Genomic DNA, 21383 nt, shown 5'->3' on the forward strand with positions numbered 1-21383 from the left:
AGTTTCATGGTCATCATGACTGAGTCTAGTTTTCAATTCCAGCTTTATTAACTGAATTTAAATGTCACCAGCTGCCTTGGTGGGATTTCAACCCACAGCATTAGCCTGGGCCTCTGGATTACTAGTCCAGTGACGTTACCCCTACACCGCCATCTCCCTGCCATTCCTCCCATTTGTACACTCAATGTTGCTATGATTGATTGGATTGTTTATTATGGTCCTAGGTTGAATTAGACTCAGACCTGTTTGCTCACATTTTATTGTTTTCTGTTTCCCAGTGCACAGCCTAACTTTGTAATATACACATTTAAATGGTGGGCAGGAAACTGATAAATTGCTCATCAGCAGGCATTCTTTTGTTATAATGTTCCAAGCAACAGGCAAACATTTTGGAAGATATGCCCTCCATATTAAGGACTATACTTTCAGCTAACTATACAGACCACTTAAATCTGATAACATCTGATCATGAGAAATCAGCTGGAAGCTGGTTTGCTAGTGGAAGGTGAAGTGCCAGTATATCTCCAGGAATTGGAATCCTCTCCTGAACAGGATTTCACTGAAAGTTGCTGCAGTGATTTAAAAAAAAAATAATTTTGTTGGATTTTGATGCTCATTTGTAATATTGAAAGGCCCTTAAGATGGAAGAAATGCAATGTTCTGTAAATCCTGACACTGTTGGAACATTGACAGGAACTCTGCCACCACCGCCCCCCCCCGCCTTGCCCTCCATCTCATCAACTACAGATGAACTTGGATTTACACAGCATGCTATCACATTACCCTGTCCTCAGAACTATCCCACATGCAATGAATTACATTTAAAGTAGTCAATATGTGCAAGTAAATATGGCAGCCATTTTGCACACAGCAAGGTTCTTCGGAAGGTCATACGGACTCGAAATGTTTACCCTGATTCTCTCACCGCAGATGCTGCTAGACCAGCTGAGTTTTTCTTTGTTTTTGTTTCAGATTTCCAGCACCTGCAGTATTTTGCTTTTATCTTAGTGTGGGTGGAGCTTTAGTACATAAAACTGCATTTTCAACTTGTAATCTGCTGATTTGAGCTCTTCCCACAGAACAGCAACCATAGTCAAAGATAACATTTCTCAGCATTCCTGGTGTCATTCTTTTGTTTAAATTAGATGGCAAGTTTTCCAACCCAAAAGTTTAATATTGTCCTAAAGTTCACTCGGGACTTAATTGTTTTCACACATCATCGTGGTCAGTTGCAGAGTCAAACGAGCAGCTATGCTGTCATGATGAGTTTGTACAAATCTCACTAAAAAAGTGAGAACAACAACAACAAAGAAAAACAGTAATTTAGACAATAGAAAGATCTAGCACTGTATTCAGACTCTACACACAACATCTGAGCTAATTTCATTTTTAGAAATCTTGCTGTGGGCAGGTTCCCCACCCATGGCTTAGAGTCAATAGGGTGCTTAATTGGTGTTCGTAACAGTCTTATTAACCAAAGCAAAGATGTGAACTATTTTAATGAACATTAATATTAAATTCAGATATACATTTATGGAATTTGACTAGATATGGATCCAGAAATATTGATTTTGCTCATTAATTTTGTAAGTTCCCCACCCATGGCTTAGAGTCAATAGGGTGCTTAATTGGTGTTCGTAACAGTCTTATTAACCAAAGCAAAGATGTGAACTGTTTTAATGAACATTAATATTAAATTCAGATATACATTTATGGAATTTGACTAGATATGGATCCAGAAATATTGATTTTGCTCATTAATTTTGTTCCCACTTGCTCTCGTTTACTTCATTTTTGTGCATGAGAGTTGGATAGGTAGGCTGTTTCCAATTTCACCTCTAAGTTTGTTTGGAATCGGAGGTAGACAAGAATATTCCAGGTATAAATCCTTTTTCCTGTTCTTCAACACAGACTAGGAATGCAGTAACAAACACATTTTAATGTTTTAAGCCCCTTAGCTAAATTCCAAAGCTCTAATTTTGTTTTTTTTTGCTCCAGACTAAACCACCACTATACTACGCAAAATCAATGCCTGTCCCCACAGCTCTCTGGTCAGGCGGAAATGATTGGCTAGCTGATCCCCGTGATGTGGATATGTTGTTGAAGCAAATGCCCAATCTTATTTACCACAAGGTGATCCCTGATTGGGAACATCTGGATTTCATCTGGGGTCTGGATGCTCCAGAGCGCATGTACTACGACATCATTAGTCTCATGAGAAAGTATCAGTGAGTTGGGGACAGTCTGCGATAAACTATTTTAAAACTGGAGTTAATGGATACTCCTTTCAAGAGTTGTTTTTCTTTTCCCTTTTACAGCTGCATTATATGGATCTTAGATGGTCTTAACTGATTCCTAAAAAGAGATAATATACCGGATTTAAAATTATTAAAGTGTAGTATTTTGTTGCCCAGATTGTGCCTGAGCCCTGTCTTTAAGCAAGTGAGTGATAGACTGTCCACCAATATCCATTACAAGCCTACCGACTCCCACGACTACCTCGACTACAGCTCCTCACACCCCGCTTCCTGTAAGGACTCCATCCCATTCTCTCAGTTCCTTCGCCTCCGTTGCATCTGTTCTGATGATGCCACTTTCAAAAACAGTTCCTCTGACATGTCCTCCTTCTCCCTTAACCGAGGTTTTCCACCCATGGTGGTTGACAGGGCCCTTAACCGTGTCCGGCCCATTGCCCGCGCATCCGCCCTCACACCTTCTTCTCCCTCCCAGAAACATGATAGGGTCCCCCTTGTTCTCACTTACCACCGCACCAGCCTCTGCATTCAAAGGATCATCCTCCGCCATTTCCACCTACTCCAGCATGATGCCACCACCAAACACATTTTCCCTTCACCCCCCCCCCGGCGGCATTCCGCAGGGATCGTTCCTTCCGGGACACCCTGGTCCACTCCTCCATCCACCCCTACACCTCAACCCCCGCCCACGGCACCTTCCCATGCAACTGCAGAAGGTGCAACACCTGCCCCTTTACTTCCCCTCTCCTCACCGTCCAAGGGCCCAAACACTCCTTTCAAGTGAAGCAGCATTTCACTTGCACTTCCCTCAATTTAGTCTACTGCATTCGTTGCTCCTGATGCGGTTTCCTCTATATTGGAGAGAGGCACTTTACAGCCTTCCGGACTGAATATTGAGTTCAACAATTTTAGATAATGAACTCTCTCCTCCATCCCCACCTCCTTTCCGATCCCCCCTTTTTTTCCCAATAATTAATATAGATTTTTGTTTTCCCACCTATTTCCATCATTTTTAAATGTATTTCCATCCATTGTTTTATCTCTACCCTTTAGCCTTTTTTGATTCCTTCACACACACACACAGCCCCCCGCCCCCCAAACTAGGGTTATCTGTACCTTGCTTGTCCTGCTTTCTACCCTTAATTAGCACATTCCTTAGATAATATCACCACCTTCAACACCTCTTTGTCCTTTTGTCTGTGACGTCTTTTGGTTATCTCCACCTATCACTGGCCCTCGATCCAGCTCTACTGCCCCCCCCCCCCCCAACCACTTCCCCCCTTAAACCAGCTTATATTTCACTTCTTTTCTATTTTTACTTAGTTCTGTTGAAGGGTCATTCGGACGCAAAACGTTAACTGTGTTCCTCTTCTCAGATGCTGCCAGACCTGCTGAGTTTTTCCAGGTATTTTTGTTTTTGTTATAATCAAGGTATTGTTACGGTGCTAATTAAGCTGTTTAAGGATGACAGTCAAGGGTACTGTCTTTGGGTTTCCAGAATTTAAAAAACAAGTGTTGTTTTGAAAATCCACCTGTGTGTTAAGCACAATAGAAAAGACTGCTGCTGATTTGAAAAATACTTTTAAACTTGTCTGCATCTTACCATTTTGATATAGCCTTTAATACTTTGTCACACTTGGTTCCATTGTAATAGCAAAACATTTCAATAAAGATGGCTTGTTTTAATTTTATCGTAACACTATTTGATTTTTACCTAGATTTTTAAGCAAAGATTGAAAGCACAATTTCCAATATTTTGAGCAATGGCTGTGTTTATTTGAGGGTGGGGGGGAGCGGTGGTGCTGGTGTCTAATTTATGCATAAATCCTGATGAGCAGCACCTGTGAATTTTCTGTAGGGATTTAAATAGGAGGTACCAGCCTATCAAACATCTTCATTCTTTCGGAAGGTCCTCTTAGAATCTGGCTCCTTTGCTCAAAGCTACAAAAAGGACTTGAGTATTGTACAGGCTGAAGTTACTACACAAAGATACTCATTAGAACCATTTTAATAAAGGTAGTTTGTAATACAGGTAGGTCTCTCAAAAACAACTGGTAATCTACTTGTCATGGGACTACATCTAGCTGGATGGTTGGTGAGGTAACGGAGCATCAATGTCCAATTTGTAAGGAAGTTTAAATTTAGAAATCTTCATCCCCTGTCTACAGCAACTATGTTTTCAGAAAATGGAGCCTTGGTTGTAGAATACTGCGGTTCAAAGAATGATCCCAACGATACAGAAGTAGGTCATTTAACTTCACATTTTCATCATCATATCCTGCACAGGAATATTTAATGGCATCTAGGGAGGCCTGGATGGACCTGGCGAACTCAGATCAATTTCAGTTTCTGGATCCAAACAATGCTGAAATGTATGACAGTTATTTAGTACCAAAGAAATTCTAAAAGGAAATAAAAGACAACTTAAGTTTTGCAGAGCTGACGTAACCTAGTAACCAGCAGAGGACTATTTAAAAGGAACTTGCATTTGTATAGCACCTTGCATGACTACAGCTCATCTGAAAAAATACTTTATTGGTTTGAAAGTGTTAAATCTAATCATTGTTGCAATGCAGGAAACATGACAGCCAGTTTGCACTCGAGTTCCACAAACAAAATAAATGACCAGTTTTTTTTAAAAAGTGATGTAGGTTAAGAGATAAATACTAGCCAGTAGACCTTCCAGTGCCGTGAGAACTTGTTACATCCTTCTAAGAGGACAGATGAAACCTCAATTTAATGTCTCATTCAAAGGCAGCCAAAAGTGCAGCACTGCCTTTGTACTACAACGAAGTGCCAGCCTAGATTGTGTGCTCAAGTCTCTCGGGTAGGTCTTGAATCCACAACCTTCTAACTCGGGTGAGAAGCTACCACTGAGTCAAGGCTGATACTTTACACCATTTTGTTTCCTTGTTGCAAAGTCAGACACTAATTCATTTACTCAAAAGGTATACTAAAGCATCTTATTTTCTACATATACATAGATACATACACAGATTTCAGCTTTCTACGATTCCTTCCGCAGCATCGCGACAATCTGTGGGAACTTTAATCGGGTGGCAATATCTAGGGGTGTTTCTCCATTCTTAAAAAAAAGAGTTCATGCAATGTAAATGTAAAACTTCAGTCAGTATATGCTTACAATTATTCTTAAATCAGAAAAGCGAATTCAATTAGCTAATTTCAAAGGATCCACAATGATCTTGTATAATGTAATTAATAGGTAGGCAAATGTGAAAATTTGCATTTCCTTTACAATGGGTGGCTTTTGCCATGTAAAATAGGAAAAAATCAAGAGTATATGACTATGAAGGCACAACTCCACCTATCTGGACTGGTCCTAGCACCAATGTTTCTTAAAGGTTACTGCTGTAGTGTCCCATTATCACTACCTATCAAGTGAAAACTAGAGAATAAGGTTACAATTGTTGTCAAGCCGGAAGCTGTACTTGTCCTGGCTTCACATTCAAGTAAATAGTGTTTTTTAAAATTTATATTTTAGATGGTAGCCTACAGCAGTACCATTTGGCTGCACATGGGCATGGTTATTCTGAAAGTAGCCAGCCTGGCACCAGCTATGTTCAGGGCAGCCCACTTTCAGGAAGGGGACCTGAAACAGGCATTAGTTGCTTTGCATATGCAAGTAGGAAGCAACTGCCTACTCCAGATTTGGGTCCCCAGTGCCTATACTTCAGCTTCTACCAATAGGGTTGGTGTTAAGACTTCGGCCATGAATTTGCACACACTTGCAACCTGCCCTTTTGAAAGGTGCCATCAATACAGTGCTAGGCCTGTAAGGTTTAGTCACAAGCTTCCAATTTCAGCTGCTTCAGTCTAATCTGTTAATTTCACAAGCATGTGTGATGGGGGAGTGGAGGGATATGCAAGGAAGGAAAGAACTTAGGCAGAAAAGATGGTATAATTAAGGGTACTGAGGAAAGTGAGTGTAGAAATTGTAAAGGCACTAGTGATAATCTTCCAGTCTTCCTGGTGCCAGAGGACTAGAGAATTGCGAATGTTACGCCCTTGTTCAAAAAGGGGTGCAAAGATAAAGTTGACCTGTCAGTTTGACCTCAGTGGTAGGGAAACTTCTGGAAACTATAGTTCAGGACAAAATCAATAATTATCCTGCAGTTGTCAAAGTGATTAAGGAAAGTCAGCATGGATTAATTAAAAAGAAATCATGTTTAACTAGCTGGAGTTTTGAGGAGGTAACAGAAGGTTGATGAGGGCAACGCTGTTGGCTGTGGTATATATGGATTTTCGAAAGGCATTTGATGCAATGCCATACAGACTTGTGAGCAAAATTCTAGCTCATGGAATAAAAGGGAGAGTAGACACATGGATAAGAAATTTGTTTTTTTTGCCATATTGGAGGAAGTTCTGTAGTGGAGTTCCCTGGGGGGTCATGTTGGGACCCTTGCTCTTCCTGATATATACTAAATACCTAGACTATGGTGTTCAGGGCATGATTTCAAAATTTGCAGATGATACAAAGATTGGAAACGACTACCCTCATCACAGTTGACTTGGACTTCAAAGGGAGAAGAGTGACAGATGAAGTTCAAGGCAGCGAAGTATGAGGTGATTCATTTTGACAGGAAGAATATGGAGAGACAAGGGAAAAAAGTCTCAACCTCTCCAATCCATCCTCATAGCTCCAGTTCCTGGAATCATTCTTGTGAACCTCCTCTCTCTTCTCTCTCCAATGCCTTCACACCCTTAATTATGGCACCCAGAACTGGATGCAGTACTTCAGATGAGGCCTGACTAGTTTCTTATACAAATTCAACACAACCTTACTGTTGTGCTTGATGCCCTTATCGATACTATATGTCTTATTAACTGCTTTCGTAACATGCCCTGCCATCTAAAAGAAGTGCAGGAACAGAGGGACCTTGGTGTATATGTACATAAGTAATTGAAGATGGCAGGGCATGTTGCGAAAGCAGTTAAGACATATAGTATCGATAAGGATATCGAGTACGACAGTAAGGAGGTCATGTTGAATTTGTATAAGAAACTAGTCAGGCCTCATCTGGAGTACTGCATCCAGTTCTAGGTGCCATAGTTAAGGGTGTGAAGGCATTGGAGAGAATACAGAGAGGATATTCACAAGAATGATTCCAGGGATAAAGAGCTGGTGCTATGAGGATGGATTGGAGAGGTTGAGACTCTTTTCCTTGGAGAAAAAAGTGGCTGAGAGGAGACTTGATAGAGGTATTCAAGATCCTGAGGGGTTTGGACAGGGTAAATAGTGAGAAACTGTTCCCACCGAGAGCATCAAGAACTAAAGAGCGCAGATTCAAAATCACTGGCAAAAACAGTAATAGGAGGAAAAACATTTTTCACCCAGAGGGTGGTTGGAGTCTGGAACAAACTTCCTGCGGGGATGGAGGAGGCAGGTTCAATTGAGGTATTCAAAGGGAATTGGATTGTTGTCTGAAAATAATGTATGTGCAAGGATATGGGGATAAAGCAGGGGAGTGGGACTAGGTAGAATGCTCTTTTGTAGAGCCAGTGCAGACTCAATGGGCCAAATGGCCACCTTCTGCACTAAGGATTCTGTAAAATAATTCTATAACAGACAAAAGAAAAGTGAGTAATAGTCAGAAATTATGCTGCAAGTGCTAAAGGTAAAAAGAAAAATAAAAGATGTAAAGTAATTAAACCAAGAGAGAAATAAGCAACATGAGCAAAACAATATTCAAGCAGAAGAACAGATTAGGGTGTGTGGTCCAATTAAGCATTCTTTATACAAATGCATGGAGTGTAAGGAACAAACTGAATGAATTGCAATGCAGAGGGTACAACATGGAAGCCTTTACTGAGGCCTGGTGTGGAATTTCGTGTAACCCACTGAAGCAGGTTTCATAATGCGAAGGATCCCCAATGGTGGGAATTGTTAGCTGGATTAAACAGCCGGGAGCAAGGCAGTGAACCTGCATCAACATGATGGGAACCCAATTGAAGTAGTTAATAAGGCTGTTAATAATTTGCATGCTGATGAACATTTTTGAATGTATCTTTGGTGATTAAGTGGTGTGTGAGGATCATGGGCCATCAATTCCCTGACAAGTGAAAGCTTGTAGTGTTGAAACTAAGGGGTAGAAGGCCAACAATTTCACAGCTGCGTGCCACAGGACGGCAGAAGTAGTCTGCAAGCTTGCAGTCTGAGGGGCACAAGATCAGAATGTGAGCAAGCAGCCAGTGACATTTTTGCCAATTTAACCTCAGTACATGACCTCTTTGACATTGGGCTGTGAGAAAAATTATAGCACAAAAATGATCAGAACAGATCATCATCATTATTTTGAGTAATCTTACAGCAGCCTGGTATGGAACAAGATTAATGCTGTTCTGTCCAAGAACAATATAACTCAGCCTTCATTTTTTAATGGATATCACAATACTGGGCAGAGGAGCAGTGCAACGATGAGGGAGGTATCTAGATACCAGAAGCAACATTATTGGCATGAGCAGCAAAAGGGCCTGTCCCTGCCATGTGCTTGGATGGGTCCTGTGCACTTTCCCCAATTGGTCAGCCCCCTCTCAGCTGCTTGGGAACCCTACTGACCTACAGATCCACCAGCAAGACCCCTGGCTCCAGGAGTAAATTCTGCCCATGGTTGCCAAGCGAGCTTGTAATGAGAGGTGAGCAGACACTGTGGAATTTATGGGTAGAATTAAGAAATGGAAAATAATTCAAGACTGTAATGGGAGTTGTGTTTCAGCCCCCTGGTAGTAGATGTGAAGTGGCAGAATGTATTAGTACAGAGATTATACAAGAAAGTAGCAAAGGCAAATGGTTTTAATGAGAGATTTTAACTCCTATAGATTGGGATAAGCAGACTAGGTCATGTCAAAAAAGGGACCAGGCCTTATTAGATATAATTAGATTTGGTTAACAGCCCATCAATGAGATCATTTATCTAATAGCAATCAGAATATGACCAAGTTCAACACAGGAATGAATTTTCATCTTTGAAGGGGTAGTGGGAGTCAGGAAATTTGCCAGTTTGGAATGCCCGAGCTTGGGAGAAACTGTGTCTGTTAAGATGGGATTTTCATTTCAGGTGTTGGGGGAAGAGAGGGTGTTAACAGGAGTCAGGCCTGCCACCCCAGGGAAAGAGCTTGGAGGCAGCCTCAGCTGCAGTGTGCCATGGCTGTTTAAAAGGCTTGCCTTGGTGCTCTGGGACTTAATCCTAATTATAATAAAATTAAAACAAGAAACAGCCCTCTATCCATTACCCTACACATTCCATTACCCCACACATCCCATCACCTCCTCAGCATGCCCCATCCATGCCACCTCATGGCTCCTCATACTTTCCATGTCAAGCTTTAGCAATTCTATGCCCATTCATCCACTATGCACTCTGCATAGAGCCAATGAATGCTATAGTGACAATATAATGTGTTTAAAAAGCTTTTAAAAACATTCATTAAAAAATTGCTTTTACTATAGTCCAAAAGTGTCAATAATCCAGACCCTTTAAAGAGTCAATAACAGAAACTGCAAGCACTCGAAACCTCTATCTTTTGTAGATAAACATTGTGAAATGGACAGAATAGGTCACAGTGCCAGAGCAGTCAATCAAGCGATGTTTTCCCTGGAGCATAACTGTTTCTAAAGAGTAATGGATGTCCAGGCTCTCAGCCAAGCCTCGTGTATTCTGTTGAAATCATCAGTGGGAAGTGTTCATAAATAAATTGACAGAACCAGTTCATACCCTTAAGGAGCAAGAGCTGTACTTGCTGAATAAGACAGCCATGGATGACAAGAGAGAAGAACAACATAAAACTAAGAAAAAGCATACAAAAGGTGCAAAAATATAGATCCTGGTGACTAGGAGAGAGAAACAGAACAAAAAAAAGTTTGTGGGAGAAAACGTTCAAGGAATATCAAATTCAAGGCACTTTCTCCCCCCCCATCCCCCCCACCCCCCCCATTATATTAGAAAAAAAAGGGTGATTATGAGCAATCTGAGCCCATTGAAAACTGATAATGGTGCTATTGTAAATGAAAGTACATAAGTGGCTGACATGTTGATTAACTTTGTGTTAGTAATTACAGTAGAAAAGGGATAGCAAGCCGGGCATTCCAAGTAAATTAAAGTTGAACCAGAAAAGCAGACTCCCCGAAGTTAACTTACACAAGGTAATAGTTCAGAGAAGGTTCATTTGGCTGATTCCTGGGATGAAGGGGTTGTCTTGAGGAAATGTTGAACAGGTTGGCCTATACTCATTGGAATTTTAGAAGAAAGAAAAGTGATTGTATTGAAACACAAGATTCTGAGGGGGCTTGACAAGGTAGATGCTGAGAGGATGTTTCCTCTTGCGGGGGACTCTACAACTAGCTCAGATTGCTCATAATCACCCTTTTTTTGGTAATATAATTGGAGGGGGTTGGGGGGAGAGAGAAAGTGCCTTGAATTTGATATTCCTTGAACGTTTTTTCCCACAAACTTTTTTTTTGTTCTGTTTCTCCTAGTCACCAGGATCTATCTCGGAAACATATTTCAAAAATACGGGGGTCTCCCATTTAAGACACAGATGAGGAGGAATTTCTTCTCTCAGAGGGTAGTTAGTGTTTGGAATTGTCTTCCACAAAGAGCAGTGATGTGTTATTGAATATATTCAAGGCTGAGGCAGGCAGATTTTTGATTGCAAGGGAATCGGGCCTGGGGTCAGGCAGCAAAGTGGAGTTAAGTCCAATTATCAATCATGATTTTATTGATTGGCAGAGCAGGTTTGGTGGGCCTGCTCCCATTTCTTATCATCTTATGTACAGTAATGGAGAAAATAATGGCAATTAGAGTGACAACTATATTTCTCCCTTCTCCTAACTATGCTTCAGTTCTGCCGAAGGGCCATGAAGGCTCGAAACGTTAACTGATTTTTTTCTCCGCCGATGCTGCCAGACCTGCTGAGTTTTTCCAGGTAATTCTGTTTTTGTTTTGGATTTCCAGCATCCGCAGTAGCTTTTAGCTTTTTGTTTTTATGACAACCCTCAGGACCAGACGGTTTCCCTCCCAGGGATTCAAAAGGAGTAGATAAGAACATTGCAGATGTCCTAACTATAATCTTCCAAAGTTCTTCAATTGCAAAAACTTTAGATTATAAAATTGCACGTCACTCTGCTATTTTAAGAAAAATGAGGGGGAAAGCTGGGAATTATAGACCAGCTCACCTAACCTCTGTTGTTGAGGAAATTACTAAAGTCTATAATTAAGGATGTGTGACTGAACACCTTGAAAGTTTTCAGTTGATCAGAGAGCCAGCATTGATTTGTAAAAGGTAGGCCATGCCCGATGAACCCTACTGAATTTTTTTTTGAGAAGGTGACTAAAGTCATGGACATGGGAATGTCTATGGATGTTATTTATATTTTTCTTCCAGAGACATTTGATAAAGTTCCTCAAGAGACTGCCAATTAAATTAGAAGTTTGTGGAATTGAAGACAAACTATTGATTTGGTAAAGAAATTAACTGGATGGCAGGAATCTGCAGGATAATAGGCAGGTGCTCTTAACTGGCAGAATGTGACAGGGATCAGTGTTGGGGTCTCAACTATTCACAGTATTATTGACTTAGATGTTGGGATAGAGAGCCTTATAACTAAGTTTGCCAATGAAACAAAGATAGGGTGTAGTGTATGTAGTGTAGATGAAAATGTAAAACAAAGACAATAATTGATTAGGTGAATGGGAAAAACTGTGGCAAATGGTTTTCAACAAAGGCAACTATGAGGTCATCCACGTTGACCAAAAAACGATAGATCAGGATACTTTCTAAATGGTGAAAAGCTAGAAGCAGTGGCGGCCAAGAGATTTGGGGGTCCAGGTACAGGCATCATTAAAATGTCTTGAACAGGTACAGAAAATAATCAAAATAGGCCAGTGGAATGCTGGCCTTTATATACAGAGGGCTAGTACACAAGGAGGTAGAAGTTATGCTTTAGCTATACATACAAAGCCCTGGTTAGATCACACCAGAAATACTGTAAGCAGTTCCGGGCAACACACCTTCAGATTGAATAAACTGGCCTTGGAGGGCGTGCAGCTTAGATATACTAAAATGATACCCGATTCCAAAGTTAAATTAGGAGGCGACATTACATAAACTCTTGTATTCTCTGGAATTTTGGAGAAAAAGGGGTAACTTGACTGAAGTTTATTAGTAGATGGAGAGAAATCGTTTCTGCTGGCAGGGGAGTCCTTAAAATTAGAGCACTCTCCTGAAGAGAGATCTCCACAGTTGCTGCCAGACCTGCTGAGTATTTCCATCATTTTCTTTCTTTTATTTCAGATTCATAGGATCTGCAGTTTTTAGTGATTAGTATAAACAAAAACAATTAGTTTGAACGTAGGCTTCATAATTATACTCCAATGCAGCGAATGGACAAAACCAGCTCAATAATATTGCATTGGGGAAAAACAGAGGGATTCTCAGTTGTGAGGTGTTCCTTCCAGAGAATTTAAAATGTAGCACAGTAATTGAACTTTTCTGATGCTATATCAGAATATATGGTAGGAAATACCATACCTTAAATAGCCATGGAAATTGTTTACCTTATTAGCAATTGATGGATCAGCATTTGCTTGAGTGAGAATAGAAACAATCCTTTTATTTTTCATTTGACAAGCATAATGAAGTGCCGAGTTACCTCTCTGTAACAAGATTAAAACCCAAAAAGTTATACATGTATACAAAAGCCACAACAGGGTGACTCAGACAAGAGTACTCCCACGGTACCAATCTTCAGCAAAAAGGCAAAACAGCAGAGTCAAGCTTTGCTAAAAAATTCACACCATTGCTGAAGCACAATTAAACATTGGGAAAAGGACAAAAAATGACAGATGAGAATTTATTCAAAAAATGTAACTAGTAACAGAGGGAAGAAGCTTGAAAAATTAAAGCTTCCATTTCATTTTCTCATCGTTCAACATAAGTAGTTTTTGGAGGTCTTGTTTGACAAACAGGCATCCATTGTATTGCATACTACAAAGTTTCCTTTGGACTGAAAACCTTCAAGCAAAGCAAAAATCTCTATTTTTGCCTCCATTTGAGGGCACTATTTCCTAACCAGTTTAAACTGGCTTCTGGCAGTTACTTCTGGTGTTGGACCAGAAGCCAATGTGAGTCAGCAAGCAATAGCGATGGGCGAGCAGTATGTTCAGATACGGACAGCAGAGTTTTGGATGAACTCTAGAGTTTATAGAGAGTGTAAGATGGGGGATGCTCAGGGGAGCATTGGAATAACTCCGTCTGAAGGTAACAAAAACATGGATGACGGTTTCAGTAATAGATGGGCTAAGGCAGGGGTACAGACAGGTGACTGACAAGAGGCAGAGGTAGCTGATTTTCGAGATGGAGAGGATATAGGATGAAGAGAGACAGAGCAATTGTCCCATCTTGACGAGGGGATAATCTTACCAGGAATGTCGTGGACCTCTCAGAAGTAATACCTGTCCCAAAAAAAGGCACCAGTGGACATAAACATCAGATAACAGTTGCTAAACTTCAAATCAATCTTACTTCCAGTCACAGAAGTGAAGCAGCACTTTGTCAATACCATGGCATGCATTCTGTAAAAAGCACATACATGAAGAAATCAAGTGCTTATTATATTCTCAAAATAGCTGGATATATATTTGGAAAGGAAATTTTTTCCAGGGCTATGGAGAAAAGACTAGGGGAGTGGAACTAATTAGATAGCTCTTTCAAAGAGTTAGCACAGGCATGAAGGGCTAAATGGTCTCCTGTGCTGTATGATTATATGAAATCTATATCAAAATCCAGTGTTTTTCCATGCAAGAATGAACAAAATATGTATAATTATATTCACTGATCCTTACATTGTCTGTTGCATTTACATCCACTTTAGCATTCACCAACATCTTGATCAACGTTTCATTCCGACTCTTCTTTGATTCCTACGCAACAAGTTGACACAGCTTATAAACTGAAAAATTAATGTATACAACTTGGCCTTTTTATATTTTACATTACCATCTACATGGAAGAACTAATGTTTATACAGCACCTTATCACATATTATGACGAACAGCTCATGGTTATGAAGGTAAACTTGGCAGCTAATTTGCACAAATAGCCAGTGAGATGGACACCCAATCAGGTTTGGGTGAAGGAAGAATGATGCTCAGGGCACCAGAACTCCTGCTTTCCTGTGAGCAGTTGCTCAAGATCTTTTACATCCACCTGAGCCACCAGAACAGAAATTGGACGATGGGTTCGGCATGTCAACTGAATGATGGTACCTGAAAATTCCCTCGCTGTTATACTCTAGTTTCAGCCTAATTTTCCCAACTTCAGGCACATATAGTAAATGGTCAGGAGATCAGGTGCAGTGCATGCTTGTCATTCTAATAAACACTTCTGGTGTGCCAGGTTACCCACCCCACAACAAAAGGTCACAAAATTCTCTTTTATATCTTGAGGCAAAGGAGTGGAGCTGGAACATTCTGATTCAAAGCCAGGGCAATAATGTTGTAACCTTGATAACAGTGCAATCTCATGTTTCAGAAAGAGTTATGCAACATACTGTTCTTGTAGATAATACGTGGTTAAGTTCAACATTAACTTAGCTTACCATCTCTAATTAGTAGAAATACCACAAGGCAATTTACATAGTGTGACAAACAAACCCAAACCCTAAAATGAACAAATTCAAAAGTCTGTTGAAGAGTCATACGGACTTGAAACGTTGGCTGTGTTCCTCTCCGTGGGTGCTGTCGGGCCTGCTGAGTTTTTCCAGGTGTTTTTGTTTTTGTTTTAAATTCAAAAGTCTTACAGTTTGATATGTATGACAAAGTTAAGGGAATCCTTTATGTTTGTATTCTTTTCCCTGTGTCGGAAGCCTTGTGGATGAACTTTCTGATGAGTCTTGGCTCATGTCCCAGGATTTAAAATAATTACTTTTCACAGAGGAAACAATGAATGAATTAGATAGCACTCTGCAGGAAAGAGAGTCTTAATTGGAATTACTGCTGAAGAGAATTTAAGTATCGTAATTCAATCAATCTAATTACTGGAGACCCACTGCTCCTTCAAATACTCATCTGAGTTACTGTTTGAAAGATTTTTTTGGTGTGATATTCAACAGCACTTTGCTATTGAAACTTTATAGCAATGTGCAAATATTGTTCTTGTTCAAACAAATAAATCATAATTATTAATCCCCAGTACAAATATTGAATCAACATGGGTGTACTCTCTAATGCTGTTCATTAAAACATGGGTGACATGATGCCAAAGGTCCAATGGTTGAGAACACAGTTTCCTTCTCTGGATATTGAAGTTGATGGAGGTGTGGGACCAGACACTGTTCATAAATGTGCAGAGGCTGGAGCAGAAATGATCGTATCTGGCAGTGCAGTCATGAAGAGTGATGACCCCAGATCTGTGATAAACCTACTCCGAAATGTTTGTGTGGAAGCTATTCAGAAGCGCTGCCTGGACAGGTGAAATACCAACAGTGTAACTCTTAAGGAAGCTCTACTGCTGCTGGTGGTGTGGATATGAACTTAAAACACTGTCGTACTAAACTAACAATTGCAACAAACTCAATGTAAAAGTTCAAATCATTGTGAGCAGAGTACTCTGCAAATGCTTAACTTTCTATGGTTGAAACACTGCTCGCTCTCGATACCCTTTCTGGTTTGAATAAAGATACCTCTATGCAAAACAAAAAAAAAAAAAATAGGAGACAAACGTCAAAGATTTGCTTCATGATTTGATGTGATTTTTTTTGAAAGCAAATATAAACCACTCAACCTGTACTCCTTTTAGCCTAAGGCAGACGGACCTCACCTACATGCAATTTTAGAAAGATATGGCGCACTGTTCTCTGACGCTGCATCTTGGGTATAGCTGCAGCAAGGAGAGGAAAATCAGGCAGGAAGGGCTGCCTGCCTCTAAGAGAGCGCAGCCAAATTTTCATTCAAAATGCAAGAACTTTTAATGGTATTTTTGTGGATTACTTATTATGATTATATCCATAATGCTGTGAGAAGCTTCAGGAAGTATCCTTTCCTCTCTCTTCAGTTGCCCCTATCCTACTACATTGGTAGGATTGGAAACATCCCTGTCAATGTGGGGCTAGAGAAAATGAAGGTACATGCCCAGGAGGCATGAGGGCTTACAGCATATCATAGCAATTGCAACTATTAGCTCAAGGCATGGTAGCCACAATAATCAAACAAAGGGAAACTTATTCTCAGGCTGTCTGGTCTGGTCTGGTATCCAGCCCACCCTGATTGCCCCTCTCAGCTCAGCAAAAACTTAAGGTAGACATTATAATGTCCGATATGCTCGTCACCTTAATGTCCATCTACAAATATGGAAGATCCATGCATAGGCAGCTCAAGAGATATTTGAGGTTTTAGGGCTGTTCAGAGATGGATCTTGAAAGCTGGATAATTTCACCTCTCTGAATATATAAGTTTCTGAGCACAGTTGAATCATTCGATAAATCTCACGTCGATGGAGTTAAACTAATTTTGACACATTATTCTTGTCTCTTCAGTTGTGGTTTCCAGTAATCCTAGCAAATGGGCAGAGGCTGCATTTCCTGCCCACAGGCAGGACCTGAATCAGCTCAGCTCTCCGTTGGCAGAGACTCTGTTCAGAGGTATTGATTGATGATATGGGTATGGTTATTGAAGTCAGACTTCTGCATTGTGATCTTTCATTGTCACTGGTTAAGATGCTGCTCACTTCAAGGAAAAGTTCAATCACCAGGCTTATAAAATCAGATGTTGAATATTTGTGGAAGGGTGCTGTCAGATTCATTATCCCTGTCACTTGCTAGGTTCATTATGCTTTAGAATACTTACAATATTTCTTATAAACGCCTGTTCCATTCAATACATGTGGCCACCAACACAGACTCAAGTCACCATGACTTCATCTCTCATTTTATGAGAACAATTTGGAAATGGCATTCAGATTGACCTTTTCTAGTTCCTAACAGTAGCCGTAATGCGATTGTTCATCATCCAAAATGCCTATCACTTACTCGTGTTACGTTAAGACCACCTGATGCGAGGATCATCAAGTTCTCATGGTTCATGAAGGATGCCATTATCTCAAGAATGACAAATAACCTGGAAGGTTGACAACCTTACCACAGCTGACTCACTCCAAAACCCTCTAACATATACACTGTATTTCACGGCATACAAGTTGATGCGGTGTATAAGATAACCCCTTTCTGTCAGCCCCCCCCCAAAAAATCACATTTTTATATATACTTGATGTATAAGTCAACCCTCTTTTCAGCCACGATATGCCTTATCCTCATCAGTAGTCAGCCTCAATTTTTCAGCCAACAATTGGATGTTTTACTTACTGATACCTTATAACTGGACGTAAGGGATGAAGCAGGTGATATGGACTGTGTTGTGAAGATGTGCAGGAGTTTAAAGACATGTCCGCCCAGAGCAGACCCCACATGGGGAGTGATGAAGATGGTGACCACCCACACCATGGTTCACTTTTATACTCGGCATATAAGTCGACCCCCATTTTTGGAGAGATTTTGAGACTTCAAAGGTCAACTTACATGCCGACATCCATGATATCCAGCTGAAAAAACTTTTTTTAAAAAAAAAAATATTCGTTCATGGGATGTTGGCGTCACTGGCCAGGCCAGCATTTATTGCCCATCCCTAACTGTTCAGAGGGCATTTAAGAGTCAGTCACATTGCTGTGGGCCTGGAGTCACATGTAGGACAGACCAGGAAAAGATGGCAGATTTCCTTCCCTAAAAGACATTAGTGAACCAGGCGGGTTTTTACAACAATCAGCAATGGGTTTCATGCTCATCATTATACTTTTAATTCCAAATTTTAATTGGATTCAAATTTCACCATCTGCCGTGGAGGGATTCGGGCCCCGGACCCCAGAACATTACCCTGGGTCTCTGGAATACTAGTCTGGTGATAATCCCACTGTGCCACTGCCTCCCCTAAACAAAGATAGCAGGCAGCAGCAATGCAGAGTTACACGGCATATGTCTCTCCCCCAGTGTAATTCCATTGTGAATCACACCAGCTTTTGTATAACCTGTAAATTCAGTTAAGCTAGTACTAATTTTAAAACATGGAGGCAATACTGCAAGTGGTTAATGCAAATAGAGTAGGAAAATCCTCATATCTACCATTATGATGTAGCCCAGAAGCAAAACAGGCATCAAGATAATGATCAGCAGGTAGTCCAGAAAGGAGAATCTTCTCTTGACAGCGTAATGTAAACATGTTCGTTCCTTCTTTAAAATTGAAAAAAATATAAATAAAATGGTTTACTTACAAAAATATTGTTATTCTGGAATGCAAGTGTCCCTGTTTAATATTCTAACACCTACTTAATGTGGCAGGCTGTTTTTAAACAGCCAACAGTAGCTCACAAAAAACGTTGATACACGAGCAGTATCGATATTTAAATTGAAAGTGGAGCCAAACTGAATTTTTGTCATCCAGATGGTACCACATTAATGTCCAACATCACTCATGTAAGGGAAGATGAATCAAAGGACTGGGAGACTGCTGGAAACAGTAGGCACAGTAGTAGGGGATAGAGGAGAACAGTAAAAGGTTTTAAGATGTTTTGGATTCTCTCTTTAACTCAAGGTAAAATGGAGAAATGAGGGGATAATTTCTGAATGCTGCCTGACAACCAGATTGTTTACTAAAGGTTAATGGGGGGCGGGTTGTCTTATTGGGAAGAAAGTAAGAGTTATTCATACCTGTAAACAATGGCAAGGGCACCTATGATGACAGTAGGTAGACTGTTAGTTTCCAAGACTCACAGGGTGGTGTTAGGAATGTCAGGTTTTATAAACTGTTATACATTAAACAGTGTATTTAATTCCAAGATAGAATGGAGTGGAGGGTTTAGAAGATATTCAATCAGCATTTCTACTTGGATACAAGGCCCATGTGATTCACAGTGCCATGCAGATGTGCTTTGAGAAGGGAACAGGCCATAGAAAGCCATTGTTATAATGAGCTTACAGGGTTTTCTTAAGAACCTGAACCTCAGACAGTTCAGTCTACAAAAATCAGAGAGAGAGACAGAGAACAGAAAAATAGAGGCAGCTAGACTCTACTATCCACCATGCAGAATGCAGGCAGGAACTCACATTCGGATTGAAGAGACCACATTTGTGAGATTTAAATGAGGCTGCAAAATTCACCTAGCTTTAGCAGGAGGGAGGAATCTCCAGGGTAAGCCTCCTGTTCAGGGAGATTAGAGGTTTTCTGGCTGGAAAAGGAAAACAGAAGCAAGCCATCAGGAACTAAGGATAGCTTCGGACTGGTTCCTGGAGAATGAAGTGTCCACTTAAGGGACATGGTATAGGACAGTATGATCATGGAGGAAAATTTTCACTCATTTTAAAAGTTAAATGGTAGGTGGGGGCGGGGGGGTTCCTTTTCTGTAGTTTGGAGTATAAGTTGCCTACTGAACAATGTTGGTTTTAGTTTATTACAGTAAAATTCTTTAAAATTTGAAATCTTGTCTTGTGATCCTTCCAGCCAGTCAGTGGAAATTCAAATATCTTTTCAGAAGTTATTGGTCTCTACAGGGCTCATAATTGGGGTTAAAATTATCTCCAAAGTCTCCAAATGTGATGGCTAGAGGTGGAATCCAGAAAGAGAGAGAGTAGGTTAAATGCTCTGGGTAGTTGTAATTTTGGCAAGTTCGGGGGGGGAAAAAATTCACCTTGTTTTTGACATTGACATTGGCTGCTTTTCTCAGAAGATACCGTGCTATTTCAACTCTGCCTGCTCTACACGCAGCGATGAGGGGGGTGTCTCCATACGTCCCATCTTGTGTATTCACATTGTTTTCCTGAAGCAGTTTCCTCAGCTGTTGAAAATCATTTTCATATGCTGCTTGGCAGATCGGCTGAGGAATGAAAATTCAGAATCTTAATGTCATTGTGTGTTTCAGACCCATTTACTGTCTGACATTACCAACAAAATGCAAGTCAGTCTATTTTTCCTTTTGCAAGGAACCCATTTCATGGCATGAATGTCAATTAACTCTGAAGTTATAATTTTAGATACTATGTAGTTGGTCAGAGGCTCAAAAACAGATGGTTTTTCTCTCTCTGATTCTATAATTAGTCAGAGTTAATGGGTTCGATTTTCAGAACCCCAACAGCAGGACAAAATGGGGTCCTGAAGCTGCATTTTATCAGAGGCAGGCACCTAACTGGCTGCCTCTGGTCCACTGTCCAATTAAGGTTTGCAGGCAGGCTCCTGATGCTGCCAGTCTAGTCAGAGGGCTGACAGCTCTGAAGCCTCAGCAGTCCCACTGCAAAAGGTGGATCTTGTTGCGGTCTTCAATCTTTTACAGTTAAGTTCAAATAAAAAAAATATTAGGGAGCCAATATTATAGAAACTCCCAAGCCTGGTTGCGAAGTCGACACAGACTTTGGTGGAGACTGTTTATTGCTCGCCACAGAGCTTACTTCTCCATTTTTAACTATAATTAACACAGTGCTGGCTGACTCTTTTACTCACTTGTATATAATTAATACCTAACACCTTTCCGCGTCATTACCTTAAACTACTGGGTACTTAACATCTATCAACAGAACCTATTAGGTATTAACAGATCCTCTTTTCTTTAAATTAAATTGATATGCAAACTAAACTTTTCATAAGAAATACAAAATGATAATACATGGTATCTTATAGAATCAATCTTTAACATACTCCATATTGCACCCTCCGCCACCATCTTGAAAATAAAAGAATTTCAATAAGCTTACAACATGATCATTTCGATGTTCTCATAATCCATTATAACAAGGCCTACTTCTTTGAGGTTCAATAATTTCTTTGGGCAAAGCAGTTCTTTTTGTGAAATAATCTGATAACAGTTATTTTTGAAATCTCCTTCCTTTCCAACATCTCTTTTATACTCGCAAGACCAGTCCTCGACCTCTTTTCCGTGACACTTTGTCGAATGGACATTGTCCCAGAGTGAACGGTTATCTATATAGCATTCTACAGGCATAGTTTTCCCCAGTTGTCCTTTATATAGGAGTTCCTTATAATCGATAAATACATAGCCAAATCTGTCACTTCTACC

General features: G+C 40.3%; 2 protein-coding genes across 9 annotated transcripts in view; one reads left to right on the forward strand and one right to left on the reverse strand.

Moving 5' to 3' along the window:
• The window catches only part of lipf (lipase, gastric), a 49339-nt gene extending 45393 nt beyond the window's left edge, over positions 1-3946 (forward strand). For both annotated transcript variants that reach the window (XM_078565957.1, XM_078565958.1), the window contains exon 11: positions 1999-3946. In XM_078565957.1, the coding sequence (XP_078422083.1) occupies positions 1999-2232 (234 nt within the window). In that variant the 3' untranslated portion in view covers positions 2233-3946. The remainder of the gene's footprint in view (positions 1-1998) is intronic.
• The window catches only part of ankrd22 (ankyrin repeat domain 22), a 66763-nt gene that overhangs the window by 31080 nt on the left and 14300 nt on the right, over positions 1-21383 (reverse strand). The window contains exons 2-7 of one of the 7 annotated variants that reach the window (XM_078565959.1): positions 20004-20189; positions 18442-18549; positions 14117-14194; positions 12830-12928; positions 5248-5340; positions 4248-4620 (exon numbers count right to left, since the gene is read on the reverse strand). In XM_078565959.1, the coding sequence (XP_078422085.1) occupies positions 5263-5340; positions 12830-12928; positions 14117-14194; positions 18442-18549; positions 20004-20189 (549 nt within the window). In that variant the 3' untranslated portion in view covers positions 4248-4620; positions 5248-5262. Of the gene's footprint in view, positions 1-4247; positions 4621-5243; positions 5341-12829; positions 12929-14116; positions 14195-18441; positions 18550-20003; positions 20190-21383 lie in introns of those variants that run through there. The other 6 variants (XM_078565960.1, XM_078565962.1, XM_078565961.1 and 3 more) reach the window with 6 other exon arrangements.

This window comes from Cetorhinus maximus, chromosome 20 (assembly GCF_964194155.1).
Source record: "Cetorhinus maximus chromosome 20, sCetMax3.hap1.1, whole genome shotgun sequence".
NCBI lineage: Eukaryota > Metazoa > Chordata > Chondrichthyes > Lamniformes > Cetorhinidae > Cetorhinus > Cetorhinus maximus.